The 23,629-nt window shown below is 42.6% G+C and overlaps 1 protein-coding gene across 1 annotated transcript in view; it reads right to left on the reverse strand.

Annotated features, from left to right (window-relative positions):
- Positions 1–1,686: 1,686 nt before the first annotated feature.
- SLC30A9 (solute carrier family 30 member 9) overlaps positions 1,687–23,629 on the reverse strand; it is a 64,779-nt gene continuing 42,836 nt past the window's right edge. Inside the window, exons 15-18 of the mRNA XM_034771195.1 lie at positions 22,916–23,081; positions 10,007–10,136; positions 5,963–6,076; positions 1,687–3,687 (exon numbers count right to left, since the gene is read on the reverse strand). Coding sequence (XP_034627086.1) covers positions 3,643–3,687; positions 5,963–6,076; positions 10,007–10,136; positions 22,916–23,081 — 455 coding nt within the window. The 3' untranslated portion in view covers positions 1,687–3,642. The remainder of the gene's footprint in view (positions 3,688–5,962; positions 6,077–10,006; positions 10,137–22,915; positions 23,082–23,629) is intronic.

The following is a 23,629-nucleotide window of genomic DNA, read 5'->3' on the forward strand; positions in this document are numbered from 1 at the left end:
ATCTGAAGGGGAAAGGATACAATCTCATGTCCAGCATCAGAAGAAAGTACTCAGGAAGTCTACATAGAAGTCCAAGAAAAAAAGAGGAATCTAATGAGACCTTAAAACTGTGACTCCCTCAGTGGTTAGACTCTTTCCTCAAAATATATCTTTTCTGTCAATCAGCATTACCTTAATGTTGTCCAGATTGAATTATGAAATATCATGCAACTAATGAGAATGTATTTCCCACAGAATAAATGGGTAGAGTTTTCTGAATCCTGTTTTGCAAAATGAAGGCTGTAAGGGCAACAGAATCTCTAAAAATAAATATATTCCATAGCTTTAAGATACAATAGAGGAAAATTTAGTGAAAAAAATCCTAGAATAAACATTTTAATTTTAACTGAGTCCTTGCTCCATTGATTTTACCACTCTTTCAAATCAGAGATAATATTAAGGGACATATTAAGGTATCACATCTCTGGTTCATGAAGAAAGCACCCAATTCCTCAGTACTTGGCAAGTTTACTTTAATCCAAAATATCCTACCACAGAAACTATCGCAAAAAGCTTCCGTCCAGAATACTGTAACGAGGCTAAACCAAATCCTGGACCCCGTTCAACCTGTTCTTTAGACCATGAAAATACTGTAGCTTAAATCTGAGTAACAGTTTTCACTAAAAAATATTAACAGCAATCTGCACATATATTTTAAATTGCTGCCACTTTAAAGTGCGCTTCCCTTCTCAAAGTGACTAAAAATGGGGTACCAAGTTTATTATGCCAATTTCTGTTATCAGTCGTGCTCAATGTAGAAGACGTTTTAACTGAATGCAAGCCATGAAAACCCATGCTGGGCTCTCAGAACCAAACTGGGGTCTTTCCTCATGCATTGCCACCAACGAAACTGGCTTTGCAAATAAAATTAGGTTCTTAATGAGGCCTGTGCAAACCTACAGCCTCCAAAGGGATTGCAAAGATGTAACCAATTGGAATTTAGTCAATCTTGTTGAAGACAGAAGCAACAGAATCCAGATCACTTTTTCATAGTACTGCAAAGACAATAAAAAGCAATACAATCCTATTTTTGTCACTGAAATAGGCAGATATGAATCAGAATACATGCAGGGAGCAGCCATGATTGAAAAAGTACCATTTTTTACACAAACATTTTTCAGAGTAGTATGCACCTTAAGATGATGTGCTTAAGTTTCTCTATAAACTAGATAAGGGAACATTTCAGTACATTTCTAATATTTACTAATCTTTGGGGATGTTTCAGGAACTCAATATACAAACTCCCCTTATAGATTACTGACTCCCATTCATGATGGTCCAGCATACATGTCACTTGTGATATCACATACACCACTGAAGAGTAACGGCCAGAGGCAATGTTCAGATCCTTGCCCCTCCCTTCCAGGTTTTTACAATTTTTGTTTTTCTTCAGTAACAGTACTTTATAGTGCTTTATGGGAGAGAGTTGGGGAGAGAGAGAAGAGAAGATAAATAGGATTTGCATTAATCAGAGTCAAATTCCAGTGCTCTTCCTGGATGATTATGTCATCAGCAGAGTGCATGCTGGGATATGGAGAAGCAGACTCGCAGAAAAGACTCAAAAGTAAACCATGTAGAATGTGCCAAAGTGTCCCTCATTAGTTATTTGGGAAACTACCCACAAAGTTGTAACATTTTACAAATATGTGCAATTAACTTTAAAAATATCACTTTTTATTAAACACATTTCTAATTATCAGTCTTAAGTGTATACTACAAATCTAATTAGTACTACAGTGGGAGACAGCCAGATAAAAATCAAGTCTTCCCTTTAGATTAAGCACTAATAGGTTATAAACAAATGACTGATGAGAAGAGAAGAATAGGAATTATAGGCAAGGGTACTAACAGACCCTTCATTCCCAACTATGTAACAAAGTCATCCATTACATACATTACAGTACATAAAGCCTCATCTCTAAAAACTCAACTTTGGAATGTCATTTTATTTAAAATGAACAGCATGCAGTGTTTTGCAATTGTCAAAAGGCATGCTATTTTAAATTCTCATAATTCACTGGCAAATGACATTTTTACATTTAAAAAAATACTATTACAAAGTATTTAATCAAATCCTGACATTTTGGTCTCCACTATTATTATTTGCTGCAATGCATATGATTTAATCTTAACAAATTGATTTTGATGACTTGTGTTCCCTATCAACATTTCTGCCCTCAGTATGTCAGTCACTGGACTACTCAGCAACAGAATCATCAAGATGCTCTTATTGCCACCTCTCTCCCATGAGCAATTTTCATGTTACTGAAATGTTTTAAAGTGCATAAAGGATTTTTCCTGGAGAAAGATTTATCGGTAATTATTCCATTAATATTTCAATTACTAGATTTGCATTATTTGTACTCACTTAGCCTTTATTAAAAGATTATTTCTTACAGAGTCTGCTATGACTTGGATACTTATTGCAGAAAGCCTTATTCTAGAAACCCATTTTGTAAAACACTAGAATTGCGCATTTCAAACACGTAAATTTTATGCACTCACTTTTGGGATTACTGACAGCCATGACACATTTCAGCACAATTGTTTTACTTCCCCCACACAAAAAGGTTTTTCTGAAAAACACCCAAAAAGCTATCTACAATTCAGATTCATACAAGTAGTGCCTGTGTAAATAAATTAGTATCATCTTCACATCTGTTTAATTATAAATATTTCTAGAATATGTTAAAACTTCCACACACCTCTTGCTTTTGCTAGCAAAGATCATTCGCAGAATATTGCTTCTTAAAAATATAAAAAGCCAAATGAAAAATAACAGAAAACTACTAAGTAAATCATTCTCCATGTTATATCCTCCAACATTAGCAAGTTAAAGCAACAAAAAGGCATATGGGTGGGAAAAAATCTGAAGAGAAAAAACCTAAACACAAGGCATAGGCCAAGATACTCTATTAAAAAAAAAGTTTGTTGAGGTTTCTACATCCTGCGCAGTAACTCAACATACTCTAGGCCAAGCCCAAAGTCAACTGCATTCAAAAGACTGATTTGTTGCAACACTGGCAGAAGCAAGTTTCCAAATCATGACACTCGAGAAAAGGGCTGTTCTTTTTGGAGGGACTGATCTCAGAGGGAAAAAAAGAGACCATATAGCTAGAATATAACAACTGGTTCAAGATTGGCAGGTAGAACAAATGAAACAAAGCCTGTTCTAGCATTAAGCATCTGTATCTTGCAAATACCTCCAATGACTTCTAGAAGGAAGTAGTTAAATGAGTGCAAACTGATGTGCAAGTTGACAAAAAATTGAAATGGGGAAAGTATCTTCTGTGTATTTTCAGGCATTAACATTTGCCTTATAGAAACAAAGATTTAAGTTCCAATTCCCAAATAAATTCACCTCCAACAGTCTCATGTAGAAATTATGCTAAGTAGCTTTTGTTGAACTGATCTTCTATACAAAGTTGTTGACTCTGAATCTAAAGCTGTTCTGGAAACTGACTCAGTAACAACAGTTCAGGAAGCCTACAGCATGAAGTAAATGAGGTATGGTATTGAAGTGACTGCAGTTTCAATAGCTGTTCCATCTCTGTGCAAACTTGTTTCCAAAAGAGAGTACTCCAAGGATTTTTTCTGTCAAATCTACAATATTTCCAAATCTACATGTCGAACATCAGGATTGCGTTGCTGAAACAAAAAAACAAAATTTTATTAATAAACATAGACAATCAAATGTATCACACTGATGCAGACGACAAGATCTGCCACAACGTTGGCAACAGGATAACAAATCCCTAATCGTGGTAACATAGCAATTGTTTTAAAATGAAGACTAACTAATACATTTAACCCATGCTTTAGGTAGGGCTAAAGAATTTGTCCTCCAAGGAATATTTATCAGCGTGTACTAGAATGGGGATAACTTCATAGCTAAATTAGTTCAAATGCTTTCAAAAGTATGAAGCAGCTCATGATTTAAAAAACGTAATTGGTTAAAGGTAAAAATGTCCAAATGAAAAAAAAATAAAAAAAAGTTACATTCTACATAGAAAAGACACTTTCCTGAATGCCAAAAGTACATGAAAAGAACTGATCTATGCTATTAAAATGACTTGTAAGACCTAATATACTGACCAAGTTTCTATTAAGGAAATATACAACTTCAGACACTGTGAAAATATGTGGTTTGCATAACAGGTGATGTTTGCTTCAAGTGACTTGCTTCACCAACATTTCTACAGGTGACTTTAAATTAGGTAAAGCTTTTTCAATAGCAACACAATTATTGAAATCCCTATATACACTGAAAATAGGATTAATGTTTTGAAATTTATTATTCTTAATTGAGCCTGCTGTTCAAAAATCTCTGAGGGCTGGCAAGTAAATCCAACTATAGTCAAAACACTGATTTTGATTTTCAATAGCACCACTCTGGGAAGATAAAACTAAAATTACTTAGAATGTTTCTCAAAAATCCCACACACACTAGAACATGCTCTTGAACAGCACCTTCTGATGAAGGGAAAAGGCAATCACAAAGGCACAACATTTATCTGGCACACTATGGTTATGATCATGACTCTGTGCTCCCCTTGGAAAATACCATGGAATTTACTTATGTCTGTGGATATATTTGTCTGCCCAAATGCCTCACATCTTCAGACAAAGGAAATGCTTAACTACTGCAAAAGCAGGAAAATAAATTCTTCAGCAGAAAGGAAAAACATTTTTAAAAAAATCATACCTTACGAAATGGATATGTCATGTATTAGAAGTTCCCTTTGGGGCTTTTCATAAATTTGTAATATAAACAGCTTCCCCATTTATTTCATGCAGACAAATATGATTTATTTGTACATATTATTCCTTCTGCTGCTTAGTCACCAAGGACATAAAACAGATACCCTGTCCACCTTTTCATCCTAGGAGGAACAGACAACTCTGTTCTTCCCAGCACCAGCATTTTCCCAGATTGTGAGATGTAACAGAATGTAAAGCAAGAAAACCAGACTGCAAAAACAGAACCGAATGTTGAACATCTGCTGCTTCCTAGACCTCTCCAATCCACTTATACTTTCAGGAATTCCCAGCATCTGCTAAAACTAGGTGAGATCACACATCAGCACATAAACTATCAATACAAAACCAGAGTCACAACACAACTGTCTGACTAGATCTCTGTCCAGCCCAATAACACCATTCTAGAATTTGAAATCAGAAAGGCAAAGGCCCTTATGATGAATCTATTCATTTATAAAGTTATGGTTTGGTATAATGGACAGACCACAAACTAAACAAAAATAAAAGCATGCCACACCTACCCACCATAACTTCTCAGGTAAGGTTTTAGTAGCCACAATGTAACAAGGATGACACACCTTTGCTGTTACAATTGAAAGAGATCTTTAAATCCTAAACTGAAAAAAGGATGGTTGCTTGTTTGTGTGTCTATTAAAGTTGTGTCACATGGTAGAGCAGTAGTCGCAATGAGAGATTTTATTTTGCAAAGAGCAAAACAAAAAATAAGAGGTAAAGTAAGTGGAGCCCTCTTCATATGCAATTACATCACTTTTGACACAACATTAAGTGGATGGTTAAAAACCATTTAAAAGTTGCTTCTCATTACAGCTGATGTAGAGTTCAAGGGCCTATAAATGACATTTTGAGACAACTGTGCCATTTTTCAGAGAACACAAACAGGTAATATTCCATGGGAGTTGTAATCAATAAGTAGTAATGATCTTAGAAAGGCAAGTGACTTTGACAGAGACAAAACAAACCACCATACAAGCCATACATGTCAAGCAGACCCAGGGCAAGACAAATACTTGTTTTCAAGGTCAGATTTGTTCAGTGAAACTTAACTGAAGTTTGTCCCTGCTTTTCTTAAAGGTACAAAGCTAAATATCAGCAAAATAGGAGCATTCAGATTGATTAATTATTTTAACCAACTGAATATTACCTTTAGCTCCTTTTCAAGCCGGTCTACTTCAGCTCCCAGTGTGTCAATGATATTCTCTCCATGTTTAAGCATGAAGGCTTCTAATTCCTCAAGAGTTTTCACCTGCTGAATTTCCTGGCAAGAAAAGAAATTTGAGAGGTTGGAGGGGAAGGTAAAAAAACAAAACAAAAAGAAAAACAAGCAACTGTCAATTTTTAAACATTTTCATGTTTCCTAATGGGCAACCATTTGCCAAGGAACTGGAAAAGGCTGGGCTTCTTTATTATTCCTGACTTTTCAGGGCAGTGAGGACGAAGGACATGAAGAATGTAAAATATAGATGGGGAGGAAGATGGGCTGGCAATAAACCTGCAATATGTACATACACATTTTCACTTTTTCCTTTATTCACAAACTAGGTTTAAAGAACTGCACTTTGTCTTTCCAAAAAGTCATCTCTTCAAAAAGTTGGTAAACGTCTCAGTTTTCTCCTAACAAGACAGTGCAGCTTCTCTCTTCTTGTTCTCTCCACTCATTCTCTCTCAAAAACATAAGGCCAGAACGGACCACCTTTTGCATAACACAGGCTATAGAACTTACCCAACATCTTCCCTGTTTGAATTACAGCAGGTCTTTTAGAAAAACATCCATTCTTGATTTAAAAATGGACACTGATGGAGAATCCACCACAACCCTTGGTAAATTGTTCAAATGGTTGTTTACTTTCACTGTTAAAAATTTACACCTTATTTCCAGTCTGAATTTGTCTCCCTTCAACTTCCAGCCACTGGATCTTGCGATACTCTTGTCTGCTAGACTGAAGAGCTCATTCTCCACGTAGGTATTTATAAACTGTGATCAAGACTTAGCCATTTCTCTGTTAAGCTAAAGTAGACAGACTACTCTAGAAGCTCAAACACAGAAGCCAGGTTCTCCAATCCTTTCATCATTCTTGTGACTCTTCTCTGAACCCTCTTCAAATTATCAACATCCCTTCTTGATTTATGCACACCAAAACTTGCCACACATTCCAGTAGTGGTCACACCAGTGCCAAATATAGCAGTAATATAACCTCCTTACTCTTATTGTATATTCCCCTGTTTATACATCCAAGGATTGCATTAGCCCAGGGGTGGGCAAACTTTTTTGGCCCGAGGGTCACATCTGGGTATGGAAATTGTATGGTGGGCCATGAATGCTTGCAAAATTGGGGTTGGGGTGTGGGAGGGGGTTCGGGCTCTGGCTGGGGGTTCAGGCTCTAGGGTGGGGCCAAAAATGAGGCATTCAGGGTGCAGGAGGGGGCTTCGGCATAGGGTTGGGGTGTGGTGAGGGCTCTGGGGTAGGGCTGGGGATGAGGGATTTGGGGTGCAGGAGGATGCTCCAGGCTGGGACCAAGGGGTTTGGAAGGCAAGAGGGGGATCAGGGCTGGGGCAGGGGGTGGAGCCAGAAATGAGGAGTTCAGGGTGTGGGAGGGGGCTCCAGGCTGGGGCAGGACATGGGGGGGTGGGGGAAAGTGTGAGGGCTCCAGCTGGGGTGCAGGCTCTGGAATGGGGCTGGGGATGAGAAGTTTGGGGTGCAGGAGGGTGCTCCAGGCTGGGACCAAGGGGTGCAGGAGGGGCTCAGGGGTGCAGGCTCCGGGCAGCTCCTAGAAGGAGCGGCATGTCCCCCCTCCAGCTTCCATGCGGAAGCGCGGGCAGGCAGCTTGTCATGCTGCTCCATGCGCAGGCGCTGCCCCTGCAGCTATTGGCCACAGTTCCTGGCCAATGGGAGCTGCAGGGGTGGCGCTTGGGGTGGGGGCGGCACACGGAGCCCCCTGGCTGCCCTTAAACGTAGGAGCCGGAGGGGGGACATGCCGCTACTTACGGGAGCTGCAGGGAGCTGCGGCGCGCATGCACGGAGCAGCTGGAACTCTAGGGCCGGATTAAATCGGCTGGCGGGATGGATGTGGCCCGTGGGCCATAGTTTGCCCACCGTTGCATTAGCCCTTTTGGCCACAGCATTCCACTGGGAGCTCACATTCAGCTGATTATGCACCATGACTCCAAGTCTTTTTCAATCACTGTTTCCCAGACTAGTGTCTCCCATCCTGTAAGTATGATCTACATTGTTCCTAAGTTCACATTTGGGTGTATTAAAATACATATTTATTTGCTTGCACACAGCTTATCAAGCAATCCAGATAATTCTGTATCAGTGACCCATCCTCTTTGTTATTTACCAATCCCCCAACCTAAGTGTCATCAGTGAATAACATTTTTATCAATGACATGGCAGAAAATAAAATAAAGAGCACAGGGCCAAGAACCAATCCCTGAAGTAGTCCACTAGAAACATACCAACTTGAAGATAGTTCCCCATTTACAATTACATTGAGACCTATCAGACAGTTTTTAATACTTTTAATATATACCACGTTAATTTTTTAATAGTTCAAGATTTTTAATCAAAATGCCAAGTCAACTCCCAACAGAAGTCTAAATAAATTATATCGTCACTTTTACCTTTATCAACCCAACTTGTAATCTTACTCAAAGTAGTAATAAGTTAGTTTGACTGGATCTGTTTTCCATAAATCCATGTTGATTGACAATGATATTCACCTCCTTTCATTCTTGATTAATTAAGTCCCATATCAGCTGTTCCATTATTTTGTTTGGGATCAATGTCAGATTGACAGGCCTATAATTAGCCTGGTTGTCCCATTTACCCCTTTTAAATATTGGCACATTTCTTCTAGAACTTCCATGGTGTTCCAAGACTTATTGAAAATTCATATTAATGGTCCCAGCAAGCACCTTGGCCAGCACTTTTAAAACTCTTGGATGCAAGTTATCCAGACCTGCTGATTTAAAAATGTGTAACTTTAGTGGGTAGCTGTATAATGTATCGCATCGCAGGTAGCAAAGTAAATGTAGTAATACCTAAAGATTCACTATGCAGCCTGCAGGAAATACTCATCCTTGGCCCCCAGAAAGAGCCAAGTAAAACAGCTGTGAACTGAGGCTAGGAGAAGCCAACAGTGTACCAAACAGAAGGAAAGAGGTTAAGGAAAACAGGATGCAACGCTCTCTATAGAAGTACTAGGCAGACCTCTTCTACAGAGAGGAATTTTTCACCAAATAATAAAACCCAAGCTAACAGATGCATAAGAACTATAGATGGTATCCCAGTACTAACATGAGTTTTTCTTGGCTGTCTCATATCCAAGGACAGAGCTGGCTAGATGCTTCTTAACTTGTAAGATCACAGCCATAGGCAATAAGGCTGCAGTACAGTTAAGACACAAATATTGCATCACTAATATAGACATAGCACAGTATAAGATCAACAGTACTCCTTGGATACAAAGCAAGAAGACTATTTAAGTCAAGTTAAACGTTTCCTGCAATATCAATAAAAACATATGTTAGTCTCTAAAAATCAAGTGGAAGGAGAGAAATAATGTGCTCTACGATCATAAACCAGACTTGAAAGCATGCCACCTCTGGTTCTGATCTGAACCTGCTTCGTTTGCGAGACCTACAATGATCAGTTTTTGGATGAGAAATTTCCAGAGAAAATCCCAGTGTGTTGCAGAAGTGGTGCTGGCATTGTCACAGGGTGAGCTTGGCCTCGCTTAATCTCCCTGGTCTTCCTCTGAATCAGGGTAGTTCTTAGAAAAAGCATTTCAGAGTAAGGAGCTGGGAATCATACTGGAAAATCTAGGCAGAACAACAACTTGTGAATGTTGGGCAATATCCTGATTATTTAAAATTAGCCTTGTAATTTGACCTAGATAAGATTTTTTTTTTTTTTTTTTTACACTTCTTGTGCTACGAAGGTTTTGTAGTGTTGCTATACACTACTGCTATTTGAGCCCAGAGGTGGAGAATGATGGTATGATCTCTGTGTATACTTTGTATCAGTGTGTTAAATATGTAAGGCCATCTGGGATCCTTCAGGATGAGGAGCTATATAAATGCAAAACAATATACCCTATCTACTTGCAAATTTTTCTTTTAATATGCTTGATAATGGGAAAGAAAAAAATGCTGGAAGTAACAATATTGCTTTATTAAACATACTTGTAGCAGCTGTTCAATGTCTTGCTTTTCCAGGTAAGAACGAGTCACAACCCGTCCATCAAAGTCTACTTCTGCCTTGAATCTCACTTTGCTCAATCCCATGTCTGTGGCTTTAACATCATGAATTGCTCTGAAATAGATAATTTTTAGAAATGTGGAAAAATGTAAAGCAAAACAATTAGCTGATCTGAATTCTGGTATTCACTATAAATTGTCACAGTTCAAAGATTTTTTAATTATGTAGGGGCACTGTTCCCTTTTTTCCCCGCATTAGAGCCTCTGAATATTTTCAAATCAAATTCTCATTACTACATATTCCTATGTTTAGTACTGGTTTAAATACAGTTTAAATCTATCAAGTTTTACAAATATGACCGCTGAGCCTGCAACAGTGCATCAAGTCATTTGTGAGCGGGATAAAATGGCTGAGAACTGATTACAGGAGCATTCGAATCTGACCTGGTGGCTAGTTTATTTTTTTCCTTTGTGGTTAACATAACTGTAGAGACCAGAAAATTTCCTATCAGAGAATGGTAATTACAGATAAGTTCATAGATAATCACTCCTAGAGCTATGTTCAAAGTGAAAGCTCCAAGTTATCTACTACAGCAAGGGAGTTGTGTTTTTTTACTTTTGGAGGGTTTCTGCACCACTGCATGCATGCAGAAACATGTCCCCCCACAGAGTCTCTTTGCTTTCCCGCAGAAAAATAAGCTGCACCAGTGCTTGTTCACTCCTCCCTGGAGGGGGGGGAAAAACAGGAGGTCTGGGGATGCCCGGCTGGATGGGGAGGACGACGACAATGGAGTTCCCCATCCCCTGCATGGAACAGCTGGGGCTGGGTCAGATCAACCCCCAGAAACGTCGGAGGGGTGGGGGTAGATGCATGGGGGTTGGGCGGACAGGGAGAGCAGCTCCCATACAGTGATCCTGCCCCCCACTTCCTGGCCCCATCACTCCTCACCTATGAGGGCAGAGGGTCACTGTACATGGAGCTGCTCCCCCTGTCCGCCCAACCCCCATGCATCTGGACACACATCCCTGCACTCAGAAGCTCCCCACCCCAACCCCACCACATTGGGAGCCCCTTGCATCCAGAACCCCTCCATCAAGCCCCCTTCCAACCCCTCCCAAGCTTTACCCCCTGCATTAGAAGCCCCCCACTGAGCTCCAACCAACTGCACCCTGCCCCCCACCTCACCTCCCCCACTGAGCCCTAATCACCTTCATTTAGACTCCCCTGCAGATCCAATTCCCCCCTGCACCTAGAACACCCCCAATGAGCCCCCCTATGGATCCAGATTCCTCCCCACCCCCAACCCCACTGAGCTGCCCACACCCAGATTGCGCCACACAGAACTCTGGTACTCTTGAGGGAATTCTACAACAGCAATTAAAAATTCTGTGCCAAAAAATTAAAAATTCTGCAAATTTTATTTGTCAAAATAACACCATAACACAGTATTATAATTACACCATTTTCAACTATTTTAGTAATTTATTTCAAAATACTTGTCAGCAAATAATTGAAAATGGTGTAATTATAATAGTGTGTTATGTTGACAAATAAAGTATGCAGAATTTTAAAATATTGTGTGTAGAATTTTTAATTTTTTGACGCAGTATTCCTTCAGGAGTAGCGTTTGCTCCTGTCCTGGAACTTAAGTGATCCTAGTGGCTCAATCACCAGTTCCTTTAGAGCAAGTTAGAAACTCATACATGCACGTATTTTAAAAATATGACAAACTGGTTGGGGGAAGAAAAAACGGTTACTCACCTTCTCATAACTGTTGTTCTTCGAGATGTGTTATTCATGTCCATTCCAATCAGGTGTCAGAACGTGCACAATGTCTGAAAGATTTTTCCCTTAGCAGCATCCGTCAGGTCGGCCTGGGTGCTCCCTGGAGTCACGCCTTCATGGCGCCTAATATATAGCCCTGTCGACCCACCACCCCTTCAGTTCCTTCTTAACAGCTACTCCGATAGAGGGGTAGGAGGATGGATATTGGAATGGATATGAACAACACATCTCAAAGAACAACAGTTACGAGAAGGTGAGGAACCGTTTTTTCTTTGAGTGCTTGTTCATGTCAATTCTAATCAGGTGACTCCCAAGCAAAATTAGGAGTTGGGGTCGGAGCTGTCCACTGACTGAAGTACTGCTCTACCAAAACCGCATCATCTCTGGCCTGCCTAGTAATTGCATAGTGTGCGGCGAAAGTGTGTACTGATGACCACGTCACCGCCCTGCAGATTTCCTGGGTGGGGACTTGAGCCAGGAAAGCTGTTGATGAAGCTTGCGCCCTTGTAGAGGGCGCCGTTATGGGGGGGGAGGGGGGAGCGCTGTAATTCCTGCTAGACTGCAGCACTCGGTAATGCAGGCCACAATCCATGATGAAATGCACTGTGTCAAAACAGGCTGACCCTTCATCCTATCCGCTACTGTGACAAAGAGCTGTACCGACTTCCTGAATGGTTTCGTCCTCTCGATGTAAAAGGCCAGCGCTCTGCGGACATCAAGAGTGTGTAGCCACTGCTCCCTGCTACTCACATGAGGCTTGGGGTAGAAAACTGGGAGGAAAATGTCCTGGTTGATGTGGAACTGCGATACCATCTTCGGGAGGAAGGCCGGATGGGCCTAAGCTGAACCTTGTCCTTAAAAATCCATGATGTGGGGCGGCTTGGACATTAGAGCCCTAAGCTCAGACACCCTCCAGGCTGACGTTATCGCCACCAGGAACGCAACCTTGTAGGAAAGGTAGAGCAGGGAGCATGTTCCTAGAGGCACAAAGGGGTGCCCCATGAGCCTAGAGAGGACCAAGTTAAGGTCCCAAACAGGAACCAGTTGGCGGATGTGCAGGTACAACCTGTCGAGGCCCTTCAGGAAGCGACCAACCAGGGGGTTAATGAAAACCGATCGGCCCTGTACCCCCGGATGGAAAGCAGAGATGGCAACCAGATGTACTCTTATAAAAGACAAAGAGACCTTCCTGCTTTAGGTGGAAAAGGTAATCCAAGATCTGGGGCACTGCGGCCAGCACCGGTGGAAAGTCACGCTGAGCTGACCAGATTGAAAAATCTCTTCCACTTGGCCAGGTACGTGGCCCTAGTGGAGGGTTTCCTACTGCCTAAGACAACCTGTCTGACTTGTTCTCAACAGGAGAGCTCGAACAGATTCAGCCATGGAGCCTCCATGCTGCAAGATGCAGCGACTGGAGGTTCGGGTGCTGGAGCCGTGATCCTGTGTGAGAAGGTCCGGGAAGAGCGGCAAGGTAATCAGGGCTCCCACGGACATATCTAGGAGAGACGTGTACCAATGCTGGTGGGGCCAGGCTGGTGCTAGGAGAATGACCCAAGCCCGGTCTCTGCGGATCTTGAGCAGGACCTTGTGGACGAGCGCTATGGGTGGGAAGGTGTACAGAAGTGGTCCCCCCGAGTGGAGGAGGAACGCTTCTGCTGTGGAGCCCGGAGTGTGATTCTGGAAGAAGCAGAACTGCTGACACTTCCTGTTATGTTGCGTGGCAAAGAGGTCGACCGTAGACAACCCCACGTCTGGAAGAGCGAAGCTGTGACATCTGGGCAAAGGGACCACTCGTGCCTGTGAAAAGTCCTGCTGAGGCGGTCCGCCAGCTCGTTCTGGAACCCTGGAAGGTACGATGCCTGCAGATCGACTAAGTGCTCTATACAAAAGTCCCATAACTGGAGGGTTTCCTGGCACAGGGGAGAGGAGCGTGCACCCTCATTAGTTGATATAGAACATTGCAGTCATATTGTCCATCATGACCGATACGCGTCGACCTGCTAGATATGGGCAGAATGACAGTCATGCTAGGCGCACCGCCCTGAGCTCCCTGACATTGATATGAAGACTGCGATCTGTCTGACCAGAGGCCCTGAGTCCTGTGGTCCTCCAGATGAGCTCCCCACCCCAAATCTGATGCATCCGTCACTAGCGTTAGGGATGGTTATGGGACAGCAAAGGGGACTCCTGAACACACCTGCTGAGCGTCCGTCCAGCACAGGAGCAAGTTGAGGATGGGGCGAGGCAGGGTCACAATCCTGTCCACGCTGTCCCTGGCAGGTCTGTACACTGACGCAAGCCACAACTGAAGCGGTCGAAGTCGGAGTCTGGCGTGCCGAAGCATGCACATACAGTCTGCCATGTGGCCGAGAAGTTTGAGACAATTTCTCGCAGTGGTGGTGGGGAACTTCCTGAGTCCCTGTATCATGGTGTCGTGGGCCTGGAATCTCGCCCATGGGAGGAACGCTTTGGCCTGGGTTGAGTCCAGAACCACCCCTATGAACTATATCCTCTGATGGGGGACAGAGTCTATTTCGCCTCGTTCAGTAGCAGGCCCAGATTCTCGAAGGTGTCTGATGAATGCCACCTGAGCTTCCACTTGAGCCCTGGATCGGCCTTTGACCAGCCAATCATCGAGGTACGGGAACACCTCGACCTGGTGTCTCCGTAGAAAGGTGGCGACAACTGCCATGCACTTGGTGAAGACTCGAGAAGACTTGGAAACCTTGTCTCTCCTGCTGGTTAGTCGCATCGATGACCAGCGAATCTGGAAGCAGATGAGAGTAGAGATGCTCAAAGTCTCTGGAGGGGACAAAATACCGCTGCTGATTATGTTTGGCAGTGGGTGGCAGGGATGCCAGTGTCTGCCATAAGGTCTTCGTGGTGTCCATCACCGTCTTTATGAGGGGTAACGCTACCCGTGCAGGCCCCAAGGGTGCTAGGATGTCCACCATGGGATCCGTGTCCTCTATGACCTCCTCGGCTTTGATGCCCAGATCTTGGGCAGCCCTGCATAGCAACTGCTGTAGGACTCTTATGCTCTAATGCAGGAGCTACGGTCATCCCTGCCAACACTTCGTCCGGCGAGGAGGAAGAGTGTGCAAGTAGTGGAAGCTCCCTACTGTCTGCCCCGGACGGGTCACGTGACTCCCGGGGCAGCGTTGGAGGAGGTGGTGCCAATGACAGTGCCAGGACCATAGCCGTTGTACCCAACGTCGGCGTCAGCATCAGTCTCTCTGGAGGTAGCTGCATCGACACGCTCACAGGAGCCGCCGGGGTCAGGGGGCCCAGTGCCGACATCAGCACCGGGGCCGTAGGTGCCTGCATCGAGGTCGACATCGACAACGGTGCAGGCATGGGAGACGGGTGTGTCGACGTCATTAAGGTCGGTGCCAAAGTCAGAGCAAAGCATGGTGCCGGAGGCAAAGGCATCGGGACCATAGGCACCGGGGGAGGATGCGCAGCGGAAGGCGGCACGAAAGTGGCAGAGGCCACTGAAGACATCGCTGAGCGTGGGCCCTGGGTTCCTCCCTGGCCCTGGTGATAAGACCAGGGAGACCAAAGGGCCACTGAGGTGGGTTCTGCCACTGCGGAGACCATGCCTGCTGCTCCCTTCTGTCTCTGCCCAACCTCGCTCTACGGCTTCTGCTCCTACTTGAGCGATGGAAGTCGGGCTCCGACTCAGAGGTCTCAGACACTGAAGACCACGGAGGAGCCGATCCTCAGTGCCTCAAAAGTCAAGAGCTCGGGGAGTGGGAAGGCTCTTTGTCGGAGCGTGTAGGCAGCGAAGGGGAGCGCCTCGACATCATAGCCGGCTTTCCCTTAGAATGCACCAGAGGACGGGGCTCCATCAGTGCTGAGGGTTCCTCCCTGGCAGGCAAGAACAGTGCCGTCAGGTGGAGGAGATCTCTAGCAGCTTCCAGCGTGGACAGGAGCTGAAGCTGCTGCATAGGCACCAGTGATCAAGGTGGGAGTGGACTCGACTGCCTCACCTGGACAGGAGTTGACATGGCCCCGGAAGGAGATGCTGAGGAGTGGCCTGCCTGGGGCTTTTCTTCTTTTGCGGTATCCGCGAGTGGGAGTGGTGCCTACTATCAGATGGGCCCCATGAAGAGCCGTGGCGGTGCCAAGCGTCCCTGGAGGAGTCCTCCCTCGGCGCCGAAGTCGCCAGGGCACTCTGTGTCCAGGACGCCGCCGTAGGGGTCAGGTCTCTCGAGCCCGGATCGGAGTGGGGGCGTAAGGCTGCCTCCAGGAGGATCACCTTCAGCCGCTGTTCCCTTTCTTTAAGTGTTCTCGGTCGGAACTCACGGCAGATCTTACAATGATCTTTCTGATGGGTCTCCCACAGGCACCAAAGACACAACGAGTGCAGGTCACTCTTCGGCATGTGCTTGGCGCAAGCCACGCAGTTCTTAAAGCCTGGGGACCGCGATATGCCACAGCGCTGCATCCGGAGTGGGGGAAAACCCCCAACTACTAACTATTAACTGGAGTACTACTAACAACTAACTAACTATATACATGGAATAGAGAAGAAAACTTGCTGAGCAAGAGCCAAGGGAAGTTCCAGCCACCGTCACTGGCGGTAAGAAGGAACTGAAGGGGTGGCGGGTTGGCAGGGCTCTATATTAGGCGCCTGCCATGAAGGCACGACTCCAGGGGGCGCCCAGGCCAACCCAACGGATGCTGTTACGGGAAAAATCTTTCAGCCATTGTGCACATGTGCGCACACGCACACCTGATTGGAATCAACATGAACAAGCACTCGAAGAAGAAGTGGTGATCTATGACAACTTAGGTCTTCAATGAACAGCAATAGCAGATAATCACTTCCTCTCCTTGACTGCTACCACTTAAAACATCTTCACTTTTGGAGAATAAAGGACAGATTCTCCCCTGTGCCAAGTTATATTTGATGCAGGAATAAGTGTCCCCCATCCATCAGGGACCTGCTTACTCGTAGATTTTCAAGCTCTCTCCCACCCACGACATACCTACTCTAATTTACCACAGGGGACTATAATCTTGTTAAGGCCATACACCAGATGAAAGTTGCTATTAGTTGAGCTCTGTCCTGTCCCCACATCAAGCAGACAGGCTACACGGCAAGGGTAGGAGGGAAATTTGTGGAGGAGAAGGCGCTACCGACTTTATGGCAGTTGAGAGGTCCCAGCTGGAGAAGTGCAACCATACTGCATTACCTTTGCTTCAGAAATGGAGCCAAGAATCTAAAGCTCCAGGGACACGAGGATCCAAATATTTAAAGATTTTATTATGTGGTATGCATTACTCTAGTGAAAGAAGTTGGTAGCTGAGCTCCGTATGCTCTACTCAAGGCATGCTCAAAACTAATTTTAGCAAGTTCCCATCTGAGCCTTCGTTAGGATCATAATACCAAGCTTGGTCTGCTTTCTTGATAGGCGCATTGACCCAAGCATACTGTGCACGTTACAACTTGTCACAAGCTTATAACTCCATGAAAAAGTGTCCAAAACAATGTCTGTCTTTGTTTATACAGTGATGGAATTTTAGAATGGCACAGCCCATGTGGTTGAACATGAGGTTTGGAACACATGCACTTGTACTGACATATTAACAATGATCATAATGTACCTACAGTCATGTAACTTCTGCGATAGACCTTACAACTCAGGCAGAAATCAGTGCTTTGCCTAATGACACATGTAGCCCTCCCAGGATCCCCAAAACATAGGAGAGAATGAGAGCCAGAACTGCAGTTCACATAGGTTGATTTTTGTTTGGTTTGTTATGTTTTTGTTTTTAAAAATTTAAAATGTTTCATTAGTTTAAAAAAAAATTCAATAAGGTCAAATTGTCCCAAAAGGAAATATTTAACTTAGATTTTTCTGACTGAAAATTGAAAATTTTGGCAAATTTAAACATTTTCCCAGGGAAAAAAAACTTTAATTGTAAAAAAAAAAAAAAATTTTATGTCAGTAAACAATTCACAGAAAGTTCCCAACAAGCTCTAAATATTTTACACTAATTATTTAGATCTCTCGCAAATTGGCCTTGAAACTACCAAAATCCCACTGGCAAAGTTGTCAACAACTTTATAAGCAGTTATAAAAACAAGTCTCCCCTCACACCTGAAGGCTGCCCCACTAGAAATAACTTTATTTAACAGAAAAGCTAATTTTAGAAGTGGCATACCTATGAGAAAACTGTGACGGATGTGGGAGCTGATCTGTATTAATTTATTAATACTGAATGCGACTGGACATAGTTTACTGTACAGCTATATTAGAATGTTCATTGTGTGCTTCTGGGGGGGCTAGTTTAATAGCAAGCTTAACAGGAAAGCAACACAATGATTCCAGATAAAACACATCTTGGTAAATAGATCAGGATTTACAAAACAATATCTGCACTATTAACTATGAAACTGCTAATTCCAAGATCTGACCAAAGTTGCAGCTGTTTTGCTAAAGCTGAGTACTAATAGATCAAAAGGACACAAGCTGGAGCAGACAGGAGGATGTTGAATACCAGGGAATAAAGGTGATACAAACTCAAACTGGACATTTCATGAACAAATTGAATTGATGTGATGAATAATGCAAAAAGAAATAATTTTTCAGCTGTGTATATACCAATGCTGGGAGTCTGGGTAACAAGGAAGAAGAATTGGAAAGGTTCACTGATGAGAAGGAATTCGATAAAACTAGCTTTACTGAAACCTGGTGGGGCAATTCATTAACAGGAATGCTAAAATCACTGGTTATAACTTGTTCAGACGAGACAGAGTAGATAAAAGAGGTGTTTTGGGATGGGTACTCTACATTAGCGACACCATCACTGTATTATACTTACCGATAACCCAAAAGTGCAGAATTTTGAATGCACATGGATCAACGTGCTAATTAAAGTCTGTGTCACAGAATCAAAGTAGAGAACAGGATGAGTTATTCCTTAAACACTTGTTTAAGGTGTGGAAAGAAAAACACTGTTATGGGAAATTTATTTGGAAGATGTATACTGGACAACTCATGTCAGTAATACCAACATTAGAGTTTCTAAAAATGCCAGATAATTTTCTAACACAAAAGGTATTGTGCCCATGAGGTAACTTTTTTGGACCTCACTGTGATGGATAAAAATTCATCACTGGACTGGAAGCTGGTGGTTGCCTAGAGACTGGTGAACATGACCTGATTACATTAAATATGGACAGAGAACAGTCCCAGCCGGAAGTGTGTGGTTTTTTTTATATTATATATACATATACATATATATATATACATATATATATATATATATACACATATATATACACACACACATATACACACACACACTTAGTGTTTCAAAAGGGCTAATTTCCCAAAGATGAAGAAGATTATAAGCAAAATTGATGAGAACTTTTTTAAGAAGAGTTTATTATATGGACCAAAAAGCCATGATTCCACAATCAGAAAAGAGTCCACCTTTCGCTCAAGTCCATCTGGTTCAGTGGCAAAGTGAAGGACGCAATTAGAAATAAAAAACTCAATATATAACAAATGGCAAAGGGGGGAAAAGAGACAGCAATCAATATAAATCAGAAGTTATGAAGTGCAGAAAATTGATAAGGGAAGCTGAAAACATCAGGGACAAACCCATGGTCAGCAAGGCTAAGGACAATGAGGTTTTAAAGTATTAGGAACGTATTGATGGAGACGATAAAACTGTTGATGATGCAGAAAAGGCAGAATTCAATAAATATTTTTGTTTTATATTTAGAAGATAGCAAGTTATTGTACTCAAATCATGAGGATGTGAAAGTGCTTTCCAGGCAATTAGTAACAGAGAATTATGTTAGATAAAATCCTTTAGTATAAATATTTATAAGTCAGCAGGCCCAAATGACTTGCATTCAAATTTCTCAAAAGAGTTGGCTGAAGAGATCTCTGGCCCACTGATGTTAATTTATAATAAGACTTGGAATACTGGGGAAATTCCAGAAGACAAGAAAAGTACTAATGTTGTGTCAATATTCAAAAAGACAAATGGGGTAACACAACTATATGCTGATTTGTCTGACATTAATCCCAGGAAATATAATAAAAAAGCTGATACAGGATTCGACTGATAAAGAATTAAAGGCTAAGAATATAATTAACACCATTCAACGTGGTTTTATGAAACATAAATCTTGTAAAAAAATACCTGATTTCATTCTCTGAAGAGATTAACAGTTTGGGTGATAAAGGTAACTGCACAGATGTACAATGCTTAGACTTTTATAAAGTGTTTGACTTAGTACCACATGACATTCTGATTAAATAAATAAGTGGTAAATAATGTTGAGGACAGGGCATTCATACAGAGTGATCTGGACTGCTTGGTAACCTGAGCCCATTCAAACAAAACACATTTTAATACAGTCCGCTGCAAAGCTATAAATCTAGGAACAAGTAACACAGACCATACCTACAGAATGGGGGTCTGTACCATGGAAAGCAGTGACTCTGAACATGACTTAGGGGTCATAGTGGACAAGCAACTCAACATGAGCTCTCAGTGTGATGCTGCGGCAAAAAGGGCTAATGCAATATTTGGATGTATAAACAGGGAATAGCAAGTACTAGTAGGGAGGTGATTTTACCTCTGCCTGTGACACTGGCGAGACCGATACTGGAATACTGCAGACAGTTGTGGTGTCAACATTTTTAAAAGGATGATGGGGGCCTCAAGTAGATAGAGGATGCACAAAAACAATTTGAGGGCTGGAGAAAATACCTTACAGTGAGAGACTTAAAGAGCTCAACCAAGATGAAGATGGAGAGTTGGTAGCTTGATTACAGTGTATAAGCACCTTTACGGGGAGGAAAATACTGAGTATTAAAGGGCTCTTTAAACTAAAGCAAAAAAAAACAAACAAACAAAAAACAATGGCTGGAAGCTGAAACCAGACAAATTCATATTAGAAATTAGGCACCTTTAAAAAAAACAAAAAAAAAAAACAGTGAGGGTAATTAACTACTGTACCAAGAGAAGGGGTAGATTCTCTTGAAGTCTTCAAATTGAGACTGAATGCCTTTCTGGGAGATACATTATTAGTCAAATAAATTATTTGGCTCACTGTAGGAGCCACTAGGATAAATAAATAAATAAAAATAATAAATTAATGGAGATATCCTATCTCCTAGAACTGGAAGGAACCTTGAAAGGTCATCAAGTCCAGCCCCATGCCTTCACTAGCAGTGACCAAGTACTGATTTTGCCCCAGATCCCTAAGTGGCCCCCTCAAGGATTGAACTCACAACCCTGGGTTTAGCAGGCCAATGCTCAAACCACTGAGCTATCCCTCCCCCCATAGACAGGCAGTCAGACTAGATTATCTAATGGTCCCTTCTGGCATAGAACTCTGAGTAATTACAAGGGGGGAGAGGAGGAGGAGGAGGAAGAGAGAGAGAGAAGAAGGTGAGGCAGTTGCCAGTGAGCTGTTCGCAGAAGAATAAGCTAACAGAGACACAGACTGGCCCTGTGAAGGGTGTCTGAAGCAGTCAAGCCCTCCTAAACTTCCAGGGGATAGTAAGTCTTGGGCAGGGCTGGCTCTGGCTTTTTTGCTGCCCCAGGCAAAAAAGCCTCCCACCGCCCCCCAGCGGGGAGCACGGCAGGGGAGGGTGCTGAGCCCGGCCGGGGCCCCGCTCTCCCCGGCCGGCCAGAGCGCCGGGGGGAGGGCGGCGAGCCTGGCCGCGGCCCCACGCTCCCCGGGTGAGCGCCGCCCCCCTCCAGGTGCTGCCCCAAGCACATGCTTGGTAGGCTGGTGCCTGGAGCCGGCCCTGGTCTTGGGGAAGAAAGATATAGGTGTGGATTGTTTATTGTGCTAAAATCCTTTTTCTCCTATGCTTTGCGGTGTTCTTACCGATAAGATTAAACAATACTTTGTTTTAAGAAACCTCTCTTTTCATCATATTAACCACTAGCTACAGCTCCCAAAGGTAAGACTTAGAGATGCTGAGCTCTGTGAGACCTGCTGAGAAATCACAATTGGCTCACAGAGACCCAGTCTAAGTGTGGGGGAAATTGCAGGATTCCATATCAGGACAGGTAAAGCCAAGAGGTTTAATATTTAATGTGGGGAGGGTACACTCAGAGACCAGAAAGGGGTCAAAGGTGCTGCTAGCTCTGTAACTGTCACACAACTGATTTTTAACTGTACTGTTAAAACATCTTCCACCACTCATATTAATGTGTGGTTAACAAATGTTTTACAGAGTTAGTACCTGATGTTTGAATTTTCAGACAGGACCTTAGACAGGGGGAGAGGTGTTGTAAGTAGGGTTCCCAGATCTCTCTGACAGTGGTTTTCAACCTGTGGTCTGCACACTCCTGGGGGTCCACAGACTATGATTAAGATTTCCAATGGGGTCTTTTTAGGGAAATTTTTTAGGGGTCCACAAATGAAAAAAGGTTGAAAACCACTGCTCTGTGATTACAGCAACCTTCCCAGGGCATATTATTCAAATTTGTTGTTTGCAACCCAAATGATACAGCACTGTACTACAGGAGTACTTGAAATTGAAACTGACTCATCTATTTTTGTTGACCAAAACTGACAGTAATACATAAAGATGAACACCATAAATATTCCAGCTACTAATACACAGAAAAAATAGCCATGGGTAAAGGATATTGAAAGCAAGGGTCAGCTCCTATTTTATTAAAAATTAAAGGGATTAAAGTACCAGAATTTTAAGATAGATACTGAAAGAGCAAGGAAATATGACTTTACTGTACGTGACTAATTTTATTTGCGTCCCTTTCACTCAAAATTCTTGTGCCAACTGCTGTAGTTAATAGTATAGTGCACCACAAAACACATTTGAAGGCTTTATTTCAGCTAAGCTTGAATTCTTTTGTCAATTCAGTCAATAAAATTTTTAGCACAGGAAACCAAACCAAGTTTCTGTCAAAACCCTGATCCTGCCATATTCAGGCTGAAAAATCAATGCAAGAGAGGTATCTCTGCTCCTTTGTTTCCAATTACTTAATTTGGCTTAAAATGCCCTTGAACTATTTTCCCTCGGACAAATACTAGTTTCCTGATTTTTTGATCTGCTTGATAAGAGACTTTTATATCATGAAGATCTTCATCTTACCTAACGACAGGGTCACTCTCCAGTAACTCAGTAAGTCGCTGTAATTGCTCAGGATTAATGGATCGTCCCAGCAATGCTTCTGTGTTGGTGTAGATGAGAAAAGCTGATACAACTCCCAACAAAGTTCCCACACCTAGCGATCCCAGGCTGTCATAGTAAGGGTTGCCTACACACAGTCAAAAGTTGAAATTAATTTAACAGAATACTTCTAAAAGTGTAAAAACAAAACCTTTGTAATACTGAAAAGCAGACAATACGTTATCTCTACACAGGAATTACTGTTTCTTTAGAGTATGTATTGGGAACCCTGTCTTTATTTCTGGTTAAGAAAATAAAACTGAATAAAGAAAATAGAAGATTTAAAGTAAAATATTTCCTGTCCCAGGTCCTGGAAGCCCCATGTCCCACCCCTCCCTCTTTTATGACTTATGAATTTGTAGACTATTTTGTTAGGTGCTCAGATTCCCAGGCATGGGCATCATGCAAGTAAAAATACCATCAGCATAAGCAAAATCTTGACCCACTTTCTGTGCTATGTGATGAGTAAAGCCTTCAAAAGAACAAATAACAAGTTAGCAGTAAGATCCATCAGTTTGGTGGAGAAGAAGGAGAAAAACATTACTCAATCTTTTTATAAAAACAGGAATCTCTCTTATTTGCCTTAAAACATGCAAGTAATACTATAAAACAGGACAGTAGCAGAAATCCATCCTG

Source organism: Trachemys scripta, chromosome 5 (assembly GCF_013100865.1).
Source record: "Trachemys scripta elegans isolate TJP31775 chromosome 5, CAS_Tse_1.0, whole genome shotgun sequence".
NCBI lineage: Eukaryota > Metazoa > Chordata > Testudines > Emydidae > Trachemys > Trachemys scripta.